Genomic DNA, 26462 nt, shown 5'->3' on the forward strand with positions numbered 1-26462 from the left:
GATAACTTTATCCCTCAGCTCTTTGCATGCTATGTGAACCTTGCAAATGATGGCAGAGGCCCTCCCTCCAAAAGATTAGCGGCCACCCGCATCAACTTCACACTTAATTCCTGAGTCCACAAAGAGCCAATATTTATTCTTTTGTGCAAGTGTATCAAAGTGACACCTCCTGACAGACTGCTTCAGCCCCCAACAAATCAACAGGGACTCCATCGTGAGGGCAATCTTTCTATTCATTTTGAAAACACTGTGATACATTGTGTAATCAATAAGCGCAAGTTTGCCGCATACGCAATGGTGCATGCATACAGTATGGGTGATGTGAAAGAGGCTGAATGTGAAAATGGAATATTTCACACATTTAGTACCAATCCTGCCGTAATGAGAGTTAGGGAAAATTCTGTCAACCTCAAAGAGTGATTTCCCTAGCCACGTTGTTTATGAAAAGCAGATTCAACAGAAAAGTCCCCTAACACAATCATTTTGGGCAGAGTACATTCATATTTTTCTCTCCAAATGATTTGAGACATGAGGTGTGACAAAAATGTTTGATTGCGGCACAAAATGTAAATATCACCAGCATGCAGTGTTTGGTAAATAATGACGTTTGTGTTTAATAAAGTCATACAAACACAACGATAAGAAATTGAATCTGAATTTTAATTTTATTATCACTATTTCCAAATAATCACTGGTTTGGGTATGTTTGTCACTCTCTTGGATCGCTCCCTTTGTTAACAAATTACAAATTTTTGAATTTAGAGCTCAGAAGGCCAATTATTGTTGTTTGGAATCAGCCACAGCTATACTTAATGTGTTGCCTTTGGTGGACAAAATCATGGTAAATTGGAGCCCTGCAGAGTGCTTGCTGTTTGTTGCTCCATGTCTTGTCATCATGAAAGAAAAAAGTTTGTCCATTCTGGCTTGTTTCAGTGTAGGAGCTGTACCGGAGTTTGAAGCCGTATTTCCATATTTTTCCACTCACATGTTGCAAGCTAATACAACACTATATAAAAAGCCTTTAGAATAAGTTATAATAAGTATAATTTTTGCAGTAACAGTCTCATGACAAATAAAGATATGGTCTTTGTATTTTGTTGTTCACTGTGTGGACGAACTCGGTGCTCATTATTCACAGTCTCAGTTGTTTTAATGTGCTGCAATGGTCTTCATTTAGATGTGAGTGACTTTATGTGTGTAATATTTGAAATGAAAACACATCTATCTTAATTGAAAGACACTCTTCCTATTTTGAAGAGTGGCTAGAAAACATGGGCCTATGTTTATTAAAAACATACGGGGTAGCTATCTGATTTCTGCTGCTACTTAAATGCAGTAAATTTAAAGGTTTGACGTTTTTAGAAATCCTTTACTGTGGGATTTTGAACATTCAATAAAAGAATATATCTAAAGCCCCTTTGATTATTTTAGGAGAATGCATAAACAGAGTTCCTACTAATTTCTCATGTCAAAACGTCATGACTGTCTAGTCTTAAATTTCTGGAAATCTCTGTTTTATATTAGACAATTTGTACAATATCACTATAAAAGTTCAATGCACTTTTTTGGTAGATCTTTGAGTAGAATCCCTACTTAATGTGTTTTAATCTTGTATTAAATAAAAGAATACAAGGAGGAATGGACTTACCTTATGTAGCATTTTTCCAGTCATTCTAACAGCTCAAAGTTCTTTAAACTAGAGCCACATTCACCCATTTGCACTCTCAAACATTTATAGGCAACTTGGGGTTTAGTGTCTTTTCCAGGGGCACATTGACATGTGAGAGGAGAAAGCTGGAATCAAACCTATAACAATTCGATTACAAGAACACTATGCTACTCACTATCGCCCCAAGAAGCAGTTTTTAGTTTTAGACTTTTTCTAGATGTGCTGCTGTTTTTATACTGCATGCATACTGGGATGGGGGAGTTGGAGTTATTTCAAGAATTTGTCATGCAAAGGTAGGTGAATATTCTTTAATGCAGAAAAAGGGTTTAGGTTGTATAACATGAGCTTAAGTAATTGTATTATTGCAGCACAATGACAGAGTTGAGTATTTGGAAAAAGTTGCTAAATACTCTATAGGAGTATTGAGTCTGAATTGGATGTAAAATGTATTTCTAAGAGGTGCTGCAACTAGAAAGAAAAAAATAACCAAACAAATTTCCTTATTTCTTATAATAGGTTGTGATGGTGAAAAGATCATTGTAACAGCTGTAAAAATAAATTAAAAATTAAAACTGTTTTTGTTTTTAATCTTTTTTGCAGGAGTAGAAATAGTTGTTGTCTTTTCTTTTTTTAATAGAATTTTCTTTTACATGTTCTTGTTTAAATGAAATAAAACAGTGGTATTTTTATGAGGTTTATTAAGTCATGGCAATCCCGTGTAAGCCAAGAATAATCAATGCAGAGTACAAAAAGATTAGTTTGAAAGCTCACTGGTGATGTTTCAACATCTACTGCCACTTTATGTTACACCAAATGTGCACACTGTACTACAAATCAGAGACGGATTGTGTCTTAAAAGCTCTAAATGGCTAAACCACTCAAAAAGTGATCTCCCACGCTGGTTATTCCTGTGGCATCCAACATGTTTGCTTTCGCCAAATTGAGATAATTCCCACCTGTGCCCACACACACAACCTTTCCTCTGGGCGAGCATTTAAGTTGCCCGCTGTGAAAGGGCTACAAGGGAGGACGAGATGCATTACCAGGGCACAAGTGGAAAACACCAGCTTGAAGAGAAGCAGAAGCTAGTTGGTCTGTCGAGACATGAGCTGGAAACAGATGTAAGCACCAGGTGGAACAGCGCCTGTGAGATGGTTGACAGGTTTTTTCAGAGCAACAGCCTGCAGTCTGTGCCGTCTCATACTGTCTCCTCAGGTGAAGAGAGGCAGAATCTTAACATCTGTACTCTCAGAGAAGCAGACATCTCAAATGCAGGAGGAGATCATCAAGGCCCTAAAACCAATGAAAGATGCAACTAATCTCTTGTTAGAGGAGAGCAGCCCCACCATCTGTTTGATTGGTCCTTCGCAAGCTCAACTTATCCAGTACACAAAGGACAGCACCGGAGAGTCATCAGTGGCCCGCAAAAAAGAAGTGTGCTGTCATTAGGGACCCATACAAGAGATACACTAGCAAGCAGAAAGAAAACAGTCTTTGGGTTTCCCTTGGAGCAAGAAATAGTAAAGTTATATGGAAGAGCAAGTTTTGAGGCTGCAACACTAGACTACAGTTTCATTGTTTTAACGATGGTAGCGTACAAAAGAGAAATATTTATGTCTTGGAAAAATTTTGATTTGTTTTGGGCAACTGAATATTTACTAAGGTAAGGTGATCTGAACTTCTTTGATCTGTTTGTATAGACCTCTAGACACATAATGTCTAATTTTACCTTTGTACTCCAGGTGAAAGCCAGTATATGAAACAGAGCCATCACTGCGAAAGGCTAGAAGCATGGTGTTGGAGCTGCTCTCTATGCGCTCTGGAAGTTTGCTGTCCTGGAAGCTCCCGATAAGAGGACTGTTGCTGTCCGGACCGTCATAGATGTACAGGAAGTCGTAGTTTGGCTCAATGTTGAAACTAAAGGGGAACAAAGAAAAATAAAGGAGGTAAGAACTGATAAGAGAGAAGTCTAAATGTTAGTTTAAAATTAAACTGCCATTGCTGTCAATTTAAAAAAGTTTGGGAAACGATAAAAGTCAGTTTTAAATAGTAGAAAACGTCTCTAATAATGACATATTTCAAAGATTTCTTTCTGATGGGAAAACAAGTAAAATATGCTACACAATGACTCAAATTATAAGACATAAACTAGCCAATGCTTAACAAATAAAACTAAGGTTTTAATCTACTGACCAAAAACTTTGTCAAAACTAAATCTGATTTTTGTATTACAAAGTGAAAAGTATTTAACAATATGTCTTCCACCCGCATGTTGGATTGATGGCTAAAATTAAATTTTATTTATATCATTATTTCTTTAACTTCTGTCAGCAATGGAGTGTGTAAGTTTGGAAATATAAGTAACTGACAAAAGTTGTGAAATATTTACTATTAAAAAAATACAGAGTTGCTACTATTTTTGTCTGCAATAACACTTAATTCATTAGCACAATTGTGTCAATTGTGCTAATGAATTAAAAGTTGTTCAAATCTATTTTAAAATATCACTAAATATCACATTTCACTAAAATAGTAAAACAGCTACTTTTTTGAGCTGTTTGCTTCTGTTAGTCGCCCACATAAACACACAGCGTAACACATGGAAATGGAAAACAAGCTTGTTAAGTCACCATGTTCTTGGATATAGTTATTTTTCCCAAACCTTTTCCCAAAGGATTAGAGCAGTAGGAGTCTATTTTTCTTAGAAATACACAAAAAGTTCCAGTAAAGTCTAATGTGCGCTCCACCCTTTGATTTCAATGTAGAAAATATTTAGCAGCTTTTAACCAGACATTCTGACTATAATGTAAATACTTCTGTGGTTAATTTATAGCTTACACAAAAATATAGCTATAACCAACACTATATGGTAAGTAAAAGCCTTCTGGATTGGAAAATGTTGGCATGAGCGCTTTTGGATTAGATCGATACTTTGGATTGAGAAGGTTTGAAAAGCCGTATATCACAATATCCAATGCTAGATGTTCAGTTTATAGGTCACCTGATGAAGGCCAGCGACAAGACATAGTCTGAGTTGACAGCAATGAGCCAGTCGCAGTCCTTTGAGTGTGGGTAGGGATGTGGATAGTTAGGAGATAGTATGAACCCATTGGAGCCAGTCAGATTTCCACCACAAGGTGCTGCAATAAGAACACAATGTAAAAAATATCTTATTAGTGTAAAGCAACACAAAACATACTATATATAATTCAGATGAATATACAAATCTCTAAGTCTAAATATAGACACAGGTTTTATAGTCATTCTTTTAGTCACTGGCAGGTGTGGTCTTGAGTCATTTTCTGAAACTGAACAACTCCAGCTGTGTGAATGCAGTACATCTGTTTCACGTCCCAGCAGAATATACTGCAGCTAAACTTTTCACCTATGCAGACAGGCGGGCTGGGCTGCCAGTAGTATCTGTTATCCACTTGTATGCAGGTTATTTTGTCGTCTCCCTGGAGCTCATATCCAGGGTCGCACTGAAAGGACACCGAATCCCCCGGCTCACGGCCGTCTCCGCTGCGCGTGCCGTTCATCGGTACACCTGGGTCCCTGCAGGCTGTAGCTACGGAGCCTGGAGAGAATAGAGACAGGGACAAAGTGGGAAATGGAAGAAGAAAAAAAAAGAAAAAGAAAGAGAGCAATTACAAAAATCAGGGTCAAACTTTGTGTGCAAGGTGTATGTATATTGGACAAATGCCTAGTGCTGAACCTTAAATGTTAATTAATTACACAATTCTGTTACACAACATTTGATGCTTTAAACAATGCTCAAAAAAGTTTTTCTAAATGGATTAAAATAGCCTGAAAAGTCCATGCCCAGCTATAAGCCTCCCACCCAAATTCTTAACATTAAAATGATGACAAACTGCTATGCAACTGAGTATTAGGTAACAGTTCTGGAAATGTGACAGTATCATCTCCCTCGACCCAATTACAGAGTGATATTCAGAACATTTAAATATGAATTTCAATGAGACCCATTTGCCAGATTAAAAGTGACATTGTAAATTTCAGTTTTGAGTAAGAATAAAACAAATATCGTATGGCAAGTATAACCTATTTTGCATATTGGACCTGAGAAAAAAAATTGTTTAAACCCAATTATTCTGTCTGTTATGTAATTACTACTCATAAAATAAAATCAGGACATAAAAATATGTTCTGATTCTGTCTTTACCGGAGAAACTTTGGCTATAAACAATTTAAAATCAAAATTCTTCCTTTGGGGTCAGTACTTAAGAATGTAATTTTAAAAATATTTCCTAAAATTGATATAAAAGTTCCCTTAGAAATTCTAAAAACTTTATTTAATTTGGCTGAAATTAATGAGACTAATTTGAATGGAGTATTAGAAATATAAAACATTTAGTCTTTCAATAACAAGTTGATCTTCATGAACTACATAATATATTCTTCACTATTAGTTTTAATAAAAAATCATAATCATAAGACCAACTCAACAAAAACATGACTCAGATCAGTATAATAAAAAACACAAATGGATTGATGGTTATGTTTTCTTTTATAACTGGTCATTTCTAAATTGTGTTACTTACTGGAAAATTCAATGGCAAACCCTGACTTGCTGATGTAAAAGTCAGTCTCAAACTGGACAGTGACTATGTTTAGAGTGGAATGGATTCCCTCTGGAAGCAAAGATCCACTCAGCTCTGATAAAGACATTTCATTCTCAGGTGGGCCGTCCCAAACTTTTAGCATGTCGTGGCTGGCTTCCGTGTCAAAGGCCAAGAACTGAAGGCTGTTATTTAAAGGGAAGAAAAATCATCAAGATTAGATATTTCAATATGAACATTTCATACACTCAGTGTTAGCTAATCAGTTTCAGATCTTTGCTGTTCTTATGCACATTGACAAAAGATCTGTAAATGTTTTGTAAAATTTAATAACATTTATTTTATAAATCAAAGCGTTTGTTTTAGATGGCCAACTCTTGAAATGGGAACAACCATGTGAAATAATCTGGAAAAGGAAATAAAACAAACTAGAGATGCACAGAGAATCTGGTCGCTGTTCCAAAATCGGACGATTTTACACTTGACTAAACCTGATAAGTTATCGTCCAGTTGGGAATCCAAAATCTGATATGTTCTATGAAGCTTTGCTGCCTGTACATTCAGGCCGCCACAATAGGGATATGGATGTCAAAAGATAACAAGAAGCTGTTCTTTTTTATCCGTCTGAATAGTCCTCTGCTGTCAGTCAAGAAATATGCTGGACTAGAAAATGTTAGCAATCTCTAGGAAATCTCAAAGTTAAGTTAAAGGCTTATAAACTCTGAACTGAACACACACATAGGCTGATGTTTAGTCTATGAAGGAAAATCAGTATTTTCTGGTTATTTATAGTTCTTAAAGAGAAATCAGCTAAAATCAGCATCGCCAGGTAAGAGTTTTTCAAAATCAGTGTTTGTAAATTGACCACATAATTTATAATCATTGAATCATTGAATCTAAAATGTGCTTATTTAAAAGACATAAATTATGCATCTGAACAAGGTTTTAACCACAAACGCTGACCAGTCTCTACTCTGCCATGTAGAGATTACTAACATAGTCACAGAGAATCCCACATTACCTCACAATATTACCAGAATCCACCTCAATGGTCCAAGTGCACCGAAGGTTGTTGTCATATGGAAAAGGGTATCCAGGAGAGAGAATCCTCCCTGAAGATTCACCCTTAAAGCGACCACCACACTCAGCTGCAGGTGAAACAAACATACACGAGACATTGCATTGAAGTTAGCATAAAAAATACATATTTTTATAACACTTGGATTTGCATAGAAACAGCATTCCACACCCACTACCGAAGCCCTACAAATGCTAAATTGGTAAAACAAAATTTAAATGTGTTGATTAGGTATGACAAGTCAACCATTTATATGTCTGTGTTATTTGTTTATCAAGGCAATCACACCGACTAGGTGGACCGCAGGGGCTGCTTAGTGATCATCAAAGAGCAAAAGTGATTAAAAAAAAGAAACCAACACTCCGCCTCTGAATCTCGCTGTCTTTCTCACTCTTTCTTCCAAAGAGAACATGACGAGGGGAAGCGAGAAGAAAGGGAAGAAGGAACGAAGTGCTGATCTTGCACTCCTCCCGGAAGAAATCACCTCACATTATATAACTAAAATAATTCCTCTTTTTATACTTTGTCTCTTCCAGTTATATACTTTCACAATCTTCATCCTCTCTCTTGCTTTTCCTCCCTCTGAAAGTTCCTCCTCCCTCGGGCTCTTCATCACTGGAATATATTATCTCGGGTAATAGGAGCAATATACTACATTAGGATGGAGAGAGGACACAGTGAGAGGATGCAAAAGAAGGAGGGGGAAAGACAGAACCAAAGGGTGTAAAAAAAGAAAAGTTTTGAGTAATAATAAGAAATATAATATTAAGACCAGCGGTTAGACGGGGTCACAGCGTGTCAGTGCTAAAGTATAAAGTCAGGGAATTTTAGCCAGTGGTTTTATGAGTCTTTCATTATTAATAGTGAAAAGGAGAGAGACTTATTAAGCTGAATTTCAAATCAAAAAGTTGAAAGGCAAAATATGAAGGAAGGAACATCTTGAAAACATTGAGCTGACTGCTATGCCTGTCGAAATCAGTTTGTTAGTCTCTTTGAATGAGCTTTGCATTTATTTGGGTATAGTAGCGTATTTTTAATCTGTTCAAACTCTGTTCCAACTGTTCACTGTTTTGTTACTGTAGTACTAAAGACCTTTTTTTTGCATTTCAAGCACTATTTAAGTATCAAATCAAAAATACTTAGTATTCTCATAAACACTTATCAGCAGGATGTAATGGGAGTGAACATCACAACACCAACATGAAGTTTAATAATGACAATCTGATTTTTAGTTACTTTTTGTGTATTGTACATTTAAAAAAGCACAGCTAAACCTGTAACTTTACAACAACATTTAATTTACAAAACCCCCCAAAATATTGAATATCTCATTCTAAAAATATCTCCTCTGTTTTGGATATCTCCTCTCCAAAAGAAAGGAGATATCTTATAGTTTAACCATGAGAGCAAGAAAAAAAAATTCAGAAATATTTGGTTTTAACTGTGGTTGCTTTTTAAGTTGTATTTTACTTCATACTAACTCTGAATTGCTAAATAGTTAACAGAGATGTTCACATCAATTTCCAAGTCAAGTCTCAGGTCTTTTGCCCCAAGTCTAGATTATGTGTCAAGTCTTTGAAGGCCAAGTCGTAATCAAGTATTGAATCTTTGAGGGGCAAGTTCAAGATGACTCTCAAGTATTTTGCCCGAAGTCCAAGCAAAATCTCAAGTCAGAGAGGAGCAGGTCCCAGCCAAGTCTCTGAGGTGCAAGTTCAAATTAAGACTCAAGTCTTTTGACACAATGTAATTAAAATTCTCACATCAGATGCATGTGTTGAGGATATAAAGTTTATTATTCACAAGAGGAGTCCAGATGCCTATCGAAAGATATGAAGACTTTTCTAAGTGAAAGTTAAAGAGGACAGGAATATGCAGAAGATCAGCTGACTCCTGATAAATAAAACTAGTTGGATCAGACCAGACAGGAATTTAGCAGATAACTGGTCCGCTTATCGGTCTCTCCCCTCACACACTAGCAGACATACTAAGAAGATGGTTCTTTCAATGCATGTTGTTCAGAACATTTACTTACCTTCCCTTGATTAAATGAAATAAAAACTGTTTGACACTTTAACAAAGGACCTTGACCTTAAGTATGACTCATGTTTAAGCTGCAGACTCTCTAGATTCCATCTCTGGTTACAGTCTTCGTGGTTTTAAACGCTACTTGAGTTCAACTTTCACAACAGTCATGTAGAATAGAAAATCAGATAAACACTTAAAAATAATAGTGAAATATTTGTGCTTGGCTGTATTCAGCAAGTCCTCATAATAAACAATATATAGCTATCTAAGCCACTGTTAGCATGATACTATTGGTAGTATTGGTAATATCAATGTTTTGTCAGCACTGGTCATTTTACATCAGAGGTACAATAACTAATGTATACTGCTATTGAACAGTACTTTTCCTGTGGCAAACAAAAACAATTACAAGTGTATTTTCAATTACCACTGTAACATGACTGACTTAACGTTACAGTGAATGGATAACTCATTTTCCTACACAGGTTGTACTACTGTGACACGTTAATATGATTTCATAAAGTTCTGGACGCCTAAAATGACTGTAAAGCTTGTGAAAGAACATTATTGATTTGTTTCAGTCAATATTTATGGCTGTGGTGTGATAATGATTCATCCGTTTGCATACCGGGAGAATGAGTGACACGGCAGTGAAATAGAGTTGCCTATTTAGAAATGTGTCAATACTCCAATGGGTATTTCCTCCCAGTGTTTTATTGTTTCTATAAAATAGCAGGTGCTTTGATACATTAGTCTGCAGCAAAAAAAATAGATTATTAAAACTATTATGATGCAATTCTTATGAATAGGATGGTTGCCAAAGCCTTTAGCATTTAACAGGGATATCAATAGATGTTGATAGGGACTATGCCTGAAGAAAAGGAAAGAAAAATAGTGCATAGAAGCAAGCAGTTATCTTTAGGGTCAGTGTGTCTAGCTGTTATAATCATCAGAAACTGCAGCAGAAAAAAACATCATATTGTATAACAGAACATGGCCAAACACCTCCAAAACACATATGTCAGAAACTATAGTAAGGAATTTCTGGTGTATCCTGCTGCATGCTCATTTCAGATTAAAAGACATTCAATAATTAGAAGAATTATTTTCTGATTACAAATGACTTTTGTTCACATAATGTACTGTAGTTGATTTTGACCATATCATCCCTCTCAACTAGCTGCATAAAAACGGATTGTTTAAGTGCATAAAACATTTCTTCAGTCTTTTAAAGTTCTGATTTCTCAGGGTTGTGACCTCCATCTGCATTAAGATGGATGAAGACTTAATGATTGGAAAGGTCTGCATTTATATGATGGATATTTGATGGTGGAAAAACGGCAAGACTTTTAATGAAGAGAGTTAAAGTTTGAACTCTTGCAGCTTTTGCAATGGTTCATTTTGTGGCAGGCGGAAAGTGTCTTGTACCTCCGGTCTTTATGAAGTTCTCAGGCTGGAGGGCCAGCTTTTTTACTTTAATTGCAGTTTGAACAGCTTTGTGCCATCATGAAATTTGCTTGTTAATGAGTTGCCTCCCAGGTTTGGCTTATCTGTTTCTACAACACAGACTTTCTTGACAAGGTAATCCAGAGTACAGGACACTAATCAGTGATGATGTAATTATTATTTTTTATTGAGGAATGACACCATTTACCAACATTCAACATTTTGCTTAGAATACCTGTGTAAAATATTGGCAAATTGTGATAAGAATTGGAGACTCAGGAAACCTGCTAAAAATTCTTGAATTAAATTTTAAAACTCATCTTAGAACAGTTTCTTGTGATGTCTGATGCACTGCAGGTCACAATATGATTCATTCATATTGGTGTTAACAAACATGCTGGTTAACACATGCCATAACGATTGGCTGAAGAACGGTGGTTGCTTAACTTGTTCCAGCCAAAGTTTATTTCTGGTTCCACAAAAAATGTTGTGTTTTTGATGGAGATTTTGGTAATCTTCAATGACGTATACAAAATCCTTTATTATGGAGGACAATCTGAATGCTAATTTCCTAAAGCCCACAAGGTGTTGACAATTGCTGCTCAGTGGACAGTATTGGAGTTAGCTACCAAGGAGACAGGCCTGTGTACAAAACATTACAAATGTCGCCAGATCGGGAATCATATTTGCGACCGCAGCCACGAGGACAAAGTCCTCAATACATGGGTCGTGCTTTGCCCCTGCGCCACCACAGCACCCATCTGTATTATTCTTTAAATATTCCCTAAATATATAACACAAATAACTTGTTACTTTTTGATCCTTCCTGTTGAAGATAGAGATATCCACATGGCTTGAAAGATTTTCAGGAAAATCTGTGTAATAGTTTGCATGTAAAGTGCCCTCAAAATATCTCAGACTGTAGGATAACTTTCCGCCACACCCCAAAAACAATTGGGACATTTAATCACTTGGTTTGAATGTGGGGATAGGAGGTAACTTTGTTTCTTTTTCAGTGTGTTAAAGACATAATGTAACAAGAACATACCTATACAGGACGGCAGAGGGTTATCCCAGGCTCTCCTTTCACCTGTCATACACTTAAGTGCCGAAGCCCCGTGCAGAGTGTAACCAGGCTCACATCTGTATGTGATGCTGCTCCCAGAAAAATGGCCTTGGTCGTTGACTTTGAATCCAAACTGAGGCACACCTGGGTCCTCACAATGAGACAGCTCAAAACCTAGGAGGAAGGAAACAGATCCTGACAATGTAGACTTTTTCAAAATGCTCATAAATAGGACATGGAGGACCAATACAAGCAAATCGGATCCAGTTCTATGCAGATGCACAGCAATGTTCTATAAATATTTAGCTCACTCAACTATTCTGTTTTCAAGCTTCCTGATATCACAGACTCTGTTAAGCTCTCATCCCAATTTATTTGAAAAGCCTAAAAAAGATACATAGACATGAGACATACCATTATTAGGAGTGATACTGGAGCATGTATACACCTTATCCAATTTAAGGTTGTTTTTCACAGTCTGTCTGAGCTCAGTTGCCATGGTAATATTCAGAACATGCAGTTAGTGCACAGTTTTACAGCGTGGGATTTGAATAGATTTATAAATATCCTTACAAGACCATAACAGGGATTTGATCTATGACATTACCCAGAAGACAGGGCGCGCCAGCATTTGAGCTTTCTCTTGGCAGAGTAATACAGGTGCATGTCTAAATCCTCAAACACGGCCATTTGGAAAGCATTCCTTTTTTTCAAGTTAACAACACAAACGCATCTGTCATCATCTTGGGAGTGAAAGGCCGCCCATCTCAAATTTTATTTGTTACAATATTTGAAAGAAAACAAAGGACCATGAATTATTTATTGAAGTGTGTCTCCAGAGTTATACTGGATTACATCTTTCATTCTCCATTTCAGACTTACATAAAACACATTCAAGCTTAGAGTCAAAACACAAGAAAATGTTGGCGCATAGCTCTTAAGATTAATATCCTTTTGTTTGATATACTAAAACAATGTTTGAAAAAGCACGAGAACAGCAAATGAGTGTTATTTCATACTACTCAATCAGCATAAAGACAATACAGCCTCAAATAACTACTTCGCTATGAAAACATTCTGTATGACTCAGCTTTATTATGTAGAGTTTATAAATCAAATTGTGGAAATAAGAGGGTGCTGTCAAATATGTGCACACTGCTGTTTCCCACAGTGACATCTCAGCTCCAATGGCTTTTGTGATAAAATGTGACTAATTTCTGATAATTATTTGGTTTTACAGAGTTATTTCTATGTCTTGTTTAGCAAGCTCTGTTAGGCACATAAAAGTTTAGAATGTCGTAATGTAATTTAGGGCAACATGAAAGATCAGAAATGTAGCAATTTTCTGCTACTTACTCTATTAGAACAAAACATTGTGTCTTTAGCTACATGTATCTAAAGCTGCATGTATTATTGTTTGCATTTCACAAATTTACTCTAGGTAGATTTTAGAAAATATAGTGGCCTGTGAAAATAATATCCATTGAACTTTTTCACATTTTGGCACATTACAACCATAAACTTGAAATTGTGTTGTTGATGTGTGATAGGCCAACAAAATTTAGTGTAGTATCATGAAGTGGAATGAAAATTACACATGATTATGCATTTCAACACTTCAACAATACTAGAAAGCTTGGAGCACATTGACATTTAGCCACCTTCACTCTGGTACTCAAATTAAGATATAACCAAACACCTTCGAGAATCCCATAATTAGTAAATAGAGGACTGCTGTGTGTGATTTGAAATTTAAGGCAGGTTTAAGCAAAAAACAAAATCGCAAGTTTTTAATGTTTCACAACACAATTTTCTGGGGTTTTTTTTGTTTTGTTTGTTTGTTTTGTTTTTGTTTTACCAGGAAAAAGGAAGCAAACATTAAAAGACATGACTAGACTAAGAGGCAGAATTATAGGAAATTCATGATAATTCTTTATGAAAACCTGTAACAGGCTGCAAGAGATTTGTGGCAGGTAAAGGTTAACCTTCTACCAGGAGAGCAATCCTGCACACATAACCAGAGCTACAGTGAAATGTTTAATATGAGAGCATGTTCATGTGTTTGACTGGTCAACTTAGCAAAGGTGAGAAGATATTCACAGATGTTTTTAATGTGTTCTGACTGATTTGAGCTATTTGCAGACTCTGTAGATGTGCAAAGATCAAAGGCATGGAGATGCAATTGCAGCAAAAGTGTTTCTTAAAAGTATTGACTCAGAGAAGCTGAAGTAGCAAAGCACACTGTGATACATGGAAATACTGCATGGTTTTCCTTTCTCCTTTACAATTACACAATATATTGTGTTGGTTTATCACATACAAAACAATAACACATATTGAAGTCTGCAGGTGCAGGTTGACAAAATATGAAAGACTTCAAAGGATATGAAGGTCTTTGCAAGGTTCTATAGAAGTATTCCAAAATATGCATCGAGATGATAAACAGCACTTATATTGAACTTACTTGAGTAAACCAGTTTGAATCCTTCTCCAGTGTCTTCAGCATCACTGTAAAATTCCAGCCAGAGGTGGTTTGATGTGGAAATCAGAGTCAGGCCCAACATGGATGAGCCAGTGAATGCTCCAAGAACTTGAGCTGTGTTGTCTTTGCCATCGTAAATCTGTACAAATAAGAGAGCAATGCTCTTGCTATGAAACATACATTAAAAAAAGAAAATCTAAGGCTTGATTTCATTTTTAATGATTTACTTTAGGCAGTGGACACAGATATCAGATAGGTATAATGATTCAGACAGTACTTAATGTATGTGTGTGAGTGCATTTACCTTGAGAATATCCCCCTGGGCAAGATGAAATGTTCTAGCTGAGATGTTGATGCCTTTCCCAGCTTGCACCTTGAGTCAACATGGAATACAGATGAGGTTAACCGAGAAGTAGCACAGGCAACATGCATTCAACATGTCTTAAAAATGTCTATTAAATTCTACAACACTTGATACAGATTTTGTAATCTGCCAACTAGGATTCGAGGAAGTCTCTATGGTCCTCTTTTACAGTATGTTTCATTTAGTCCAAATACTATGGATATATACCAAATGCTGGGAAGATTTTCAACTTTACCTGGATGCTGTAGATGCACTCGTGATTGTTATCATAGTTCATTGGGTAGTTTGGAGACAAGAGGATCCCTTCATTATTTATGACTGAAGAGCCACACTCAGCTGAAGACAGAGAAAATATAATGAACATATGATGTGAAAAATTTTATTTCAATCACAGCTATGTTGAGCAATCTAAATATGAACTTTATTTAAATATATATAAAACAATCTGAATGAAATTTTATGAACTGTGTATAATAATTCAGTAATATTTTTCTATCTGAACTTCCAAACTCTCAATTTCTGTAGGCCAGTACAAAGTTCAGAAATTATCTTAAATACACTCCGCTCTCTGCTCTGTTCTCATCTGCCCTCTATCCACAAAATCCTTGCCTCTATGTTCTCTTTTTTTACCAGCACACCTCCCATCTACCCTCTTTCCCTACTGTTCTGTGTCTATACTTGTGTAATAGTCCTATTACAGCTGTCATATCATCAATAAATCACCCTGCTACAGTTTCCATTTAGAAAATTACCTCTTTACCCTCTCCCTTTTTTCTTCTTAATTTCCTCGTTCTTGCGCTTTGTCCCTCACTTCCACTTTATATCACTAGTGCCCCCTTTATTCGCCTCCATTTCATTCCACCCTTCTCCTTTGCTATGTTATAACTCTTGTTCAGTTTTTTTTTTCCTTTGTATTTTCATCTCAATTCATTTTAAAAGAAAAGAAACGTCTTTGTTGCTCATCCAAATCATTTTAGGCACTGCTGCATAAAAACATAGACCCATTTAAACTCAGATAACCTGAGTACCAGCTATGGTATGCAAAGTGCATTATTTAAGCCCCTTTTCACACTGAATTAGATTGTACCACAACATTAAAAACTGGAACGTTGATTGGAACAAACCAAAATTGAAACATTCAGAATATTGGTGGTCTCTTAAAAGTCTCTTGGAAGAGGTCTTTTGGGGTACATCGAGAATTCAAAGTGCTCCCCACTTCGACTGATGGAGTGTGGGAGTTCCAAGACTGGAGGAGAGAGCAATGGTACCTTATCTCTGATATGTCCCACACAAACCAGGGCAAATTTTTCATCAGAGAGTTTGAGGAGTCATTCTATGCCAGAGCTAAAACCTAATTACGCCTTTGGCTGGCAACACTACGTAATTTAACAGACCTATACTGCTCTTGGCAGTGCAGCTGGTGTGCAAACTGCATCACTTTACTGCTCTGACTGCAATCAACAGAATCTAACTAAGCTGGTGAAATAAACACTCTACGAAATCTGTAAGTGCAGTGATAAGATTGCTATCTGCTAGGCTTGTACTTGGACAAGGTTCTTATAGCTGTAGAGAAGCTACACCTCCAAATTGCGCATGTAGGCTGACTGACCTAAGAAAGTTTTAAGTTCAGGTTACAGTTCAAAGTCAAAACAAACCTCATGTTTGGTGATGAGAAGTAAGCGCAAGTTTAAAAAGTTTTCTAAGACAATGATATCCTAGCAACAGATCAACAAATATACTAACTTCAGGCCGCAGAGTCTTGGTTAATCAGTGATCAACTGATGAGTGAAAAACACACATTTTGGATTATATGTGTCCTTCTAACTTCACTCCACATATTGGGCAAACAAAGTGCTGAGTCCAGGTTAAAATTATTAGGCATGCTGGCATAGATAGAGCACTGCACCCACTACAAAACGTCCTTGCCTGTATCTTCTTAGGTTGCTGATAAACTGATGACGTTCATAGGAGTGTTTACTGAAACTGACGGTGGAGGTGCAGAAACCTCCGATAGCTCAAAGTAAATTATCTAGATAGTAAATATAAAGTAGCATCTAGTGAAAAAACAAAAAACACCCATTGAAAGTGTGTAAAATGCAACAGTAGAATAAATCTTTCACCCTAGAAATGAATTTTCATTTTATCTGTGATCTAGCAATGTTTGGAAAGTCTTGAAGATTTTAGAGACAACTGGGCAGAGATAACCGGGTGCAATAGAGAGAGTAAAGTCTTCTATTTTAAAAATAATAAACTATGCCTGTAAATCCTGGCCTTTAAATACTCCATCCAACATAACCCATTCAATTCCTGATCGGTGCACTGAATAGTAAGGGGCTAACTAAGAGGACAAGCCAGATTTATATGAAACTTGATTCAAAGTGAATTTTTTTTATATTTACCAATTTCAGCAAAAACTTAATTTCTTTGGAATGAACTTTAAACATCTTTAAAAAGAGCAACATCTTTAAAAAGAGAACATAAGATGGAATGTGACTAGCAGAATTTATGAATAAGAGTTAATGTATCAAAAAACAGCACATTATAGGTGATTTAATCTTTAACACCTGCTGATATTCACCTTCCGCGTCACAGTGAGCACCATGTCACGTAGCAATGCAACACAACATACCATACAGGAACTAAATATAGAAAGCTGCAGTAAGCTACAAAATACTGACACACGAAAAACCTCACTTTGCATTATCAGTCTTGTCACACTGATGACAAAGAACCTAAGACATACACACCACCACTGCAAATATGATGCGTAGTCGGAAATAGGATTGTAGTGTGAAATGATCTAACATGTAATCTCAATTACCGCATGGAGTGCGCTAAGCCCGGATCTCTGTGCCTGGATTTTCCTCCACTTTTCCATGCGAGAACAACACCTCATGTGGGAGTGTGTGGCAGCAGGCAGTGTCAAATCCCCTTCATTGCTACATGTGCACCCAGATCAAATCCTATTTTATGCGTTCCTTATTTGCCCTGAGGTTTCAGGTTCATGGTGTTCATACTTTGGATTAGAGTCATACAATCCTTCAAGGAGCAGGGTGCAAGAATTCCCTGGTGGTCTGGGAGAAATTGTGAGGCTATTCCCTTATTTAAGGACAATAGTCCCAATCGAAGCCAGCATGATCGCTGCTACAGAAGTTTGTAATCTCTTTATTTGAATTATTTCACTTTATTGTCACATTCAGCTGATTTTGTGTTAATTTTACAATTCTGAAACACAGAGCTATATCTAAGTTCAACAATATATAAAACTCTGCTTTGCTGAATCACTTTAATTCAGCTACAGTGGAGAATTTTTGCAAACAGCCTATTTAATGCCATGCCACAATCTCAATCAGATTTTAAGTCCAGACTTTGACAAGCCTACTTACAAACTTCTGTTTGTTTTTGTTTTGTTATATATACAGTTAGATGGGGATTTGCTTGTGTGTTTCTGATCATAGTCCTGCTGAAAAGTCCAATCATATTTTGAACTGATATCTGGACATTTTCTTTCAGCAGTTTGAAAACAGAATTCATGGATTCATCAATTGCAGTAGTAATGCAAATCCATAGGACACACCAACACATAACATCAGACGCACAGTTATATAATTGCATACCAACACATCTTGGTAAAGGAGCACTCCACATTCTACGCCCTCCACCTAGACAGATCAACTCTGGCGCCCCCTCCAGGCGGTACCCTAAGTTGCAGGAAAAGGACAAAGTGTCTCCGACCCCAAAACTGTAGCCATTTCTCCGGCCAAACCTGGGCATCCCAGGGTCCTCACATGGCTCCAAAGTGTATTCTGTTGAAAATTCAAATACATGAAAATACATGAAAATCTAATAAAGCAAAACCAAGCCATTCTCAAAGCTGTAATAACCAGACCATCACCAGACCTTCTGTATCACTATGTCACTCTGTCTCACTCTTCTGTGCATAATAATTGAAGTAATAGGTTGTAAAAAACAACTAATAAAATATATATATTCCAATTCTGTTATCTAAGCATATGAACAATTAGCTAACAACTTGTCAGTCTTTGCTGTGTTTTATCAACTGAGCTTTCTGAGTTTGTGTTTTGCAAAATATAACAAAAAATGTATTTGATTTATTTATTCTAGCAGGTTTGAATCAAATCTCTTGTGACACCTCAGGTGTGTTACATTCTGACTATCAGTGTACGCCATCTGGGAGACTATAAAACATCCCACAACATGGACTGAGATTCATGAGCTCCTGTACAGGAGAGATAGAAACGCTGAAAAGGGCATGGATGGTTTTTTTATGAGGGGAAGATGTAACTTTGAACTTCCCCCTCTCTTAACTCTTAACTGTTGACCTGAAGAAACAGGTTGATAATTTCAAACTTTTAAGCAATAACATGTTTTAGAGTGTGCTGCACAAGTATTTTGACAATATTTATTCTCCATTGTCTCCAAACGCATTTATACTTTTCCTAAATGTGTTTGGATGAAATTTAGATTTAACTTTTGTATCCTTCTAGGATGCAATTCAGAGACAATCGATCTTGTATTAACATAGCTCCACTGCTGACAAGAGAAATACCCTGTGAATTCATCTGCAGTCTACTAAGACCGATCCACAAGGAAGTACAATACCTGAGAAAGTTATGTTGAATCCCTCGTACGAGATAGAAAAGTCAGAGATGAATCGTAGCTGGGCTTTGAAGTTGCCATAGAGACCAGCATTGATGTTGCTAGGCAACTCATTGCCGGTCAGTCGAGCCAGAGGTTGCAAGAAGCTCCCATTCTCGGTTACCAAGAGGTAGTCATGTTGGTCCTCAAGATGAAAGGAGTTGAACTGAAACTGGACGCCTGTTTGAAACGCAAGAACGGATTGATATGAAGGCAGAGCAGCGTCATGCATATTAAGTTCTTATCAGCAGAAATGTTTTTACTAAATAAATCAAATCCTGCAAGTATTTCTTACTAAATAAAATACCATTGTGCAACTAAGCAGTACTGTTGCCAGATAAGTTAATCTGGAGCGTCTCTCTGAGAAACACATGCTTGCAATGCAGGTTCGTTGCTGAGGCACAAAAGTAACTGGATTCACTGAGCTTGCCGTGTCATACTGTACTGTTTCAGTCTGTCTCTATCTATTAGGAAGTGGGGATCTTTGCAGCTCGCTTGCCTTTCCCATGGCTGACTTCAACCGTCCAGGTACAGTTGAGAGATGAAGGGTAGCTGTCTGGAAAGCCAGGACTGAGGATGGTTCCCCAGGGGCCCCTGACATCCCCACCGCACAGTGCTGGATAGATTGAGAGAGACAGTGTGGAAGAGAGGGGCAGAGGCAGGGAGAGATGAGCAAAGACAGGGGACGGGAGGCAGGGAGAGGGTTAGCATCAGATTGTTGATTGCTAAAACAGATAATGTTTCCCTGTGGACCTTTAATACCACCTCTATGAGGCATACGCACACAAATACTGACACATGGCTGCTTCCGGCCAGGCAGACGGAAAGAGACAGGGAGCCACAGAGGAAGACATAATCTAAGAGCTGTGAGTAACGTTGCACACTTTAAATTGGTGTCTATTCGAACATTAGACACCAATTTAAAATGTGTCTATCTAAATATTTAAAATATAAGTATTTAAAATGTTATGACTAATTTGAAAATACAATTGTGGCATGGCCCTAGATTAATAGAGGACGTGATCATTATGTTCATTATGGGTACATATGATAATGAAGGGTAGGTACAGGCTCCTATTTATTTCTAACTTTGAGATAAAAGTAAACTATTGCAATAAAAAAGACACAATCTTGTTCCAAGCAGTGGAAGTTCTGGTGATAATAGAGACAACATTCACCTAGCTAGTAAATACACATATTTTTTTACTTGAATGTAGGTGTCTGTGTTGTAGAAACTATGGCACTTAGTCAGGGTGGGGAGCCACATAAGCCAAGTCACACCTTGAGATATTTTTCAGGGGTTTGAAGTGACACTGTGACCGAATAAAACAATCAGTGTTCATTTCAATCACCTATGTGAGATGTGTTGACCCCTTAACAATATGAATGTACATCGTTTTCTATCTTTGTTATGATGCTTTCTAATACTTTGTTCAAGTATTTTAATGAACAAAGTAATTAAATTATTTGAAGTTTAAAATGCTTGTCTTTATAAACTTGACAGGCAGTTGATGCCGTTGATTGACAGATCAACGGCTATCATGAACTAACTCCACCCAGTCTCACTAATAAGTTGGAGGCCCAAGGTTTAAAATTCAACTTGCCTTGAAACCAGTTTGAAGAAGAAAAAAAACTGGAAACCTTTGTGATGCTGATGATGTTGTTTTGTTTCTTCTTAATGAGGACGTTCTCCTTTGTGAGATATTGCAACAGAAGTATCTACACTATTGTTGTTAGTAGCCTCTATTGTTGACCTTCATTGGTCTGAAACAACATCCCAAGCTACAAACACACAGCTTGAAGCAAGATGAAGACAAGCAGTGTTCTAGGGAAACTGAAAAGCAAATCTATGCAAGCTCCTAACAAGTGATGTATAAACAGTTTGTTTACAATTAAATCTGGACCTTGAAGGTCCAAGTTGTGACTTAACACAATTTAAAGCTCAGTGCTTCTTTTATTGTGTCCAGCATTGATTACTGGGGTAGAATATGAATTCGTTGTTCTTCGTTGTTGCGTCTGCCTCTGTACAAAACACCTAACTCATGCTCATCAAACAAATGAAATATATGCAGTGAACTTGTTAACGTTTGCAAGGGAGTGTGTGGGAAACACACAACTGAAGTGAATATTTGAAATACAAAGCTCCATTGTTAGAAGGTGACCATCTGGACTGGAAGTGTTTGTGCTGATGTAAAGATTTTAAATCTGCTTGTATGAGTTATTTAGTTCGTTTTCAAGGTATAAGATGTAAACACTTTAAGAACAAATGGTCAAAATTGCTTTTCAAGGTTGTTTTCACATTTTTTCTGTTAATATTCAGGTCTTTACTTCATTGAAAGAACAGATGTTAACAATTTGAAACCAAACAGCATGGTTTCAGCACAAAACTCAGAGCGTTTCAGCGCATGAACATTATAATACAGGGTGACAGCTGCACTTGTACAGATATCAGGTCTGAAAACCATGGAAAATTCTGTCGCTCATTCTGTGCATTTAACGTGTGCATATTGTGTGTTGCCAGTTACTTCCGTTCCACTCCCTTGAGCTGGGATTTCATACTAAATGTTTGAAGGAGGAGCAAAATTGTTTTACAATAAAGTGACAAAATGCCATAGCATTACAGCTAAAGTGCATCGGGTGAAGAGTTGCTGCGAGGTCAGGTCTGAATGTTCTGCTGAAGTTTCCTTGACATTTAAGAAGGTACTGGCCATGCTTCGAGAACAAACCACCAAATTTGGCAAGTGAAACCAACATTTAAATGTGGTTTCACTTGCAGTGAAGTTTGCAGTGCATGGCAAGCTTCTTTTATTTTGCCATACACTGCTACAATCACTGCAACAGGTCAACAAGGGAGTGAAAGTAAGCTCAAACCACTACAGGGTGTCAGGGTGTTCACATTTAACTGCTGTGGTTTGAACAGGATCTGTAAAACGAGTGGTGAGGAGTGAGAATATTTCTAAACTAAACAAATACATAGCAAGAATGAACGTACACACATGCACACACAGAAATCTTAATAATTCATTATTTACTGCTAAGAAGCTTTTTACTTTAAATACTGAGCTATGAGCAAAATCAGAAATGCAGCCCTAACTTTATTTTCTTCAACTTTATCTCATTTTTTTCCCTTCATTCTTAAATACTTAGAATGACTTGATAAGGTTAAATGAGGATTTCCCCAAATTTGACTCATTCAAATATTTGATTGATATAATTTGGAGCTTATGCATATTTGATGCAAAGCCCAACATATCCCAGTTTAGGGAAAGTCCGACTGATAAACCATTCATGGAAAAGTTCAGTTCTGAATTTTTGAAAGCTCACTGCTTTCAAAGATTCTGTTCGGCTGGTGGGATCAACTAGTCACTTTCCTTTTCAAATTTATTCACAGACTTTCATCAGTCGAATAAATGTGACTCACTTTCGTCTCAGCAAATGTACATCACAAACAACATTTGCTTTCAGCAGGACTTCTTAGGGCTCATTTGACTCTCTGTGTTGATGTTTTTCATAAATTTAGTGCATCAATAAATAGAGCTTCAATTGCTTACTGGTTATTTGTATAGACAAATTGCATACAGACCCTTTTAACAGAGGGCCTATTTGTTGAACTTTTCCATATTATGTTTCATAACAAAAAATAAAAATCAAGATTTCTAATGGAATTTAATATACCAGGATTAAGTAGAACTTTACAAAGTATATGGAAAGTAGCAAATAGTTTTCAAAACATTTTAGTAATAAAACTCCCCAGAATGTGTTCCTATAGTTGGATTCAACCACATTTGCACTTCAATAAACAACATTTTTAGCATAATCTTGTTTTATCTGTAACAGGTTTACATCAAGATTACCCTGTATATAGCTCCTACCATCTTACAAACTTAAGTATGTCTGTATCTCTAAGTTTCAATATTGATTTAAAAAGCCTATTAATAGTCTTAATTTAGATGTCCCGCAAATATAATCATAGTTATCATTGTTTTATGTGTTGCCTGAAATACATGCCTACTTACTTGCCTGTGTTAAAGAAAAGTTGATCCTGCCACCTCCATGTTTAGGAGTGAGGGCGGTGTGTGGTGTTAGTTTGGCAATGACATCTCCTGTCTAAAGGGGAAATGGCAGGGAGCATGGTGCTTTTCAGCCAAATTAACTTTCATTTTACCACTTTTCACAAGGAAGACGAGAAAGAAGCTTCTTCACCTAAAATGTATTGCAGCCAAAATGATTTGCATTAAGTTGTTTTCCAAAAAAAAGAAAAAACACCTACAACAAACCAAAACTGCTTCAAAGATGGAGAAACTCAAAATAAAAGAGCAAGCAAATAAAAGAGCAGAGAACTTCGTATTCTCAGAGATGTTGATTATGTAATAACACCAGCTGTAGCAGGTCTTCGGTCACATTCATTTTGTTTGACCCGTTCCAACACATAAATATGTATTGATTTAAAAATGTTGCAGCTCTGGTTGTATGTTGAGGGTTAGTGTCCTGCTCAAATGTGATCCTTTGGCATAGCATGAATAAAGGTATAAATAGTTTTTCCAAGACATTTTACATTTAATGGTATGCAGGATATTGTGCTCAAACTATATTCTCAGAGAAAAAACACTCCTAGTAACATGGAACAGTGGGATTTCCGAAGCGAAAGAGCCACCAAGCCATAGTATGCAGGCTGCCACTAAAGTGATGCTGCAGTGACGCATCCATCTTTTCCTCCCACTTCTCCTGCACCACTGAGATTGGAAGTGAGCGAGACGGGTGAGGAGAAAGACAGCTTTCTCTCCTCCCCTTCCCTCCTCCTGTGTCCCCCCTTCCCCACCTCAGGCTTCTGATTTGAGAGAGAAGAGAGAGGAGGTGACAGGCAACACAGGCTCTCGTCAACCTTACCTCAAACCTTCCTGTGTTCTCGGCTCACACAGGAGAGAAGGTGACAGGGCGCACATGGATAAAGAAGCCGCAAGCGCACACGCATACTTAAAGTGCACATTCACGGCTGTGCGCGCACACTGACGACTAATCTTTTCTTTAGATTATTGCAGGCATGGCAACATTCAAAGCAAACGCACTTTAAGTAGTGGTTTGGCTGTTGAATAACACATAACTTTTCTCACAAAATACAAGTGGCATATTAATTTTAAAATCGTTACCAAAATTACTTAGCCCTTTTGTATTTATGGTAGCCAAAAAAAAAAACAACAACAAAAAAAATCTAAGTTTCTAGCCAATTTTTAGTCATTTATTTTACCGAGCAAGTCGTCTTTGAAAACCAGAACAAGTATTTTCTATTATTTTTGCTCTGTCAGATTAAAGAGAATATTACCAGATAAACAGCCCTGTTTGTAGTTTTTGTGTGCTCCAAAGAAAGCGTGCAGTGTCTTGTCCTTGCTCCAATGTCAAGGCAAATATTCCTGTTTCACTGCGTGCATCTTGTTTTTCAGTCAAGGGTATCTATGGTGTTTGATTAGTCTCGAAAGGCAGGCAGCTGACAGCAAGACGCCTACGAGTCGTATGAGCCTAAACAGAGCAGCACCAGGATAGAGTATAACACTATCATCATGAGACAGCGGTGTTCAGGATGAGAAAATCAAAGAAGTAATCCTCATCTTGGTCCAAGAATGCGCCTGTTGCTTGCTGCTCAGGTGAAGACAATGAATGATGTGGGCTCTTTTTCTGTTTGGCTAACATAATTAAAGCCAACAAACACTCCATCTTGTCTGATACGCCACCACAAAGTGGTTTGATTATATTAGTGGCTGCTAAAGCAATCAACAGAATTACCTTGACATCCCAATGCTTGCAACTAAAACTCGTAAAGCTGGGATTTCTTTTATCTGGGATAGTCACAACCATACTGCAGAGTTGCACTTGCTTGACAGCTTGACTGGAGAGTAGAGGAAAGAGATGGTCCCTGATTTTAAAGTCTTAGAAGTCAACTTGACAGGCGAGGGTGTGCTGAACAGTTGCAAACCATGAAAGCACAGAGCAAGAGCACATCACAACTGCTGTGGAAGACCGCATTTGTTAAAACACAGCAGAGATGTTGCCTTACAAGGAAATTGTTCAGCCCTGTACATAGTACTGGACAGTATGCCTTCCAAAAGCATTCGTAGCCCTACTTCACATTTTGGGAAATTACAAATTCAACCTTTCATGCTTTTTATTGACATTTAATGTGGTGGTTTGACAGAAAGTAGGACATATGAAGTGGCAGAAAAAAATTATGGTTGGTCTTCACCTGTGGGTAATTTACCTTAAGGGTAACAAAATCAATAATTTGCAGTGGCCATCACTCAGTTCTGATGCAGTTCTTTGTTTCAAAGCAAGTCTGTGAATATAGCTGAAAAGATGTGTGTTGGCATGGTGACCTACAAATCCTAGTTAAACAAGTTCTGCCAGAGGGACCGATCAGATTTCCAGCAAAGTATTCTAAGAAGATTGTCCAAGGATAATGAAGGGAAAACACGCATTTGAAGAAAAAAAACCAAAACATACATAGGCCTCATAATCCTGGATTTAGATTAAACTAACTTGGTTGAGTTAAGCCTTACAGTTAATTGTAAATATCTGGTTTCAACTGGATGTGCCTGAAAAAGTGTGCTTTGGAATGATTTACCATCACATGTTGGTAAGGGGTGGCTCCACCAGTGGTTCTTTTCACACACCAGTGGCTCTTCGTGGCTGAGTCTGTAGCCTGAATCACAGCCAAATGAAACTGTGGATCCGATGGAAAAATCTTGTCCATAACGAATACCATTGACAGGAATACCAGGATCGAGGCATGAATAGCTGTCCACTGTAACACCTGAATAAGTGTATTTTTTTAAGAAAAAGGAAAACAAAACAAACAAAATTCAGTTTAGCTGATTTGTTCAAAAAAGCCTACCAAATGTATTTATTTTTCTACAAACATTGACCATAGTTGTCCTGACTCTACCGGTTAGACAACTGGGTGTATTATTTTTTGCATAATGCTTGCTTACTATAAGTATAATCTCCAAAAGTACATTGTGTCTGAATATAGGTCATTTTTTCCCCCCAAGAACCTGCAGGGACAACATTATTTCCAGTCAGCTCAGGCACACAAAGTGCATTT

The 26462-nt window shown here is 37.2% G+C and overlaps 1 protein-coding gene across 8 annotated transcripts in view; it reads right to left on the reverse strand.

Annotated features, from left to right (window-relative positions):
• The window catches only part of LOC102226981 (CUB and sushi domain-containing protein 3), a 392616-nt gene that overhangs the window by 73779 nt on the left and 292375 nt on the right, over window positions 1-26462 (reverse strand). For all 8 annotated transcript variants that reach the window (XM_023345230.1, XM_023345235.1, XM_023345233.1 and 5 more), the window contains 13 exons: window positions 25983-26171; window positions 19869-19985; window positions 19334-19549; window positions 18328-18516; window positions 14946-15046; window positions 14651-14719; window positions 14329-14485; window positions 11847-12038; window positions 7271-7397; window positions 6232-6434; window positions 5055-5246; window positions 4671-4809; window positions 3399-3586 (listed from right to left, as the gene is read on the reverse strand). In XM_023345230.1, coding sequence (XP_023200998.1) covers window positions 3399-3586; window positions 4671-4809; window positions 5055-5246; window positions 6232-6434; window positions 7271-7397; window positions 11847-12038; window positions 14329-14485; window positions 14651-14719; window positions 14946-15046; window positions 18328-18516; window positions 19334-19549; window positions 19869-19985; window positions 25983-26171 — 2079 coding nt within the window. The remainder of the gene's footprint in view (window positions 1-3398; window positions 3587-4670; window positions 4810-5054; window positions 5247-6231; window positions 6435-7270; window positions 7398-11846; window positions 12039-14328; window positions 14486-14650; window positions 14720-14945; window positions 15047-18327; window positions 18517-19333; window positions 19550-19868; window positions 19986-25982; window positions 26172-26462) is intronic.

The sequence above is a fragment of the Xiphophorus maculatus genome, chromosome 13, assembly GCF_002775205.1.
Source record: "Xiphophorus maculatus strain JP 163 A chromosome 13, X_maculatus-5.0-male, whole genome shotgun sequence".
NCBI classification, from domain to species: domain Eukaryota; kingdom Metazoa; phylum Chordata; class Actinopteri; order Cyprinodontiformes; family Poeciliidae; genus Xiphophorus; species Xiphophorus maculatus.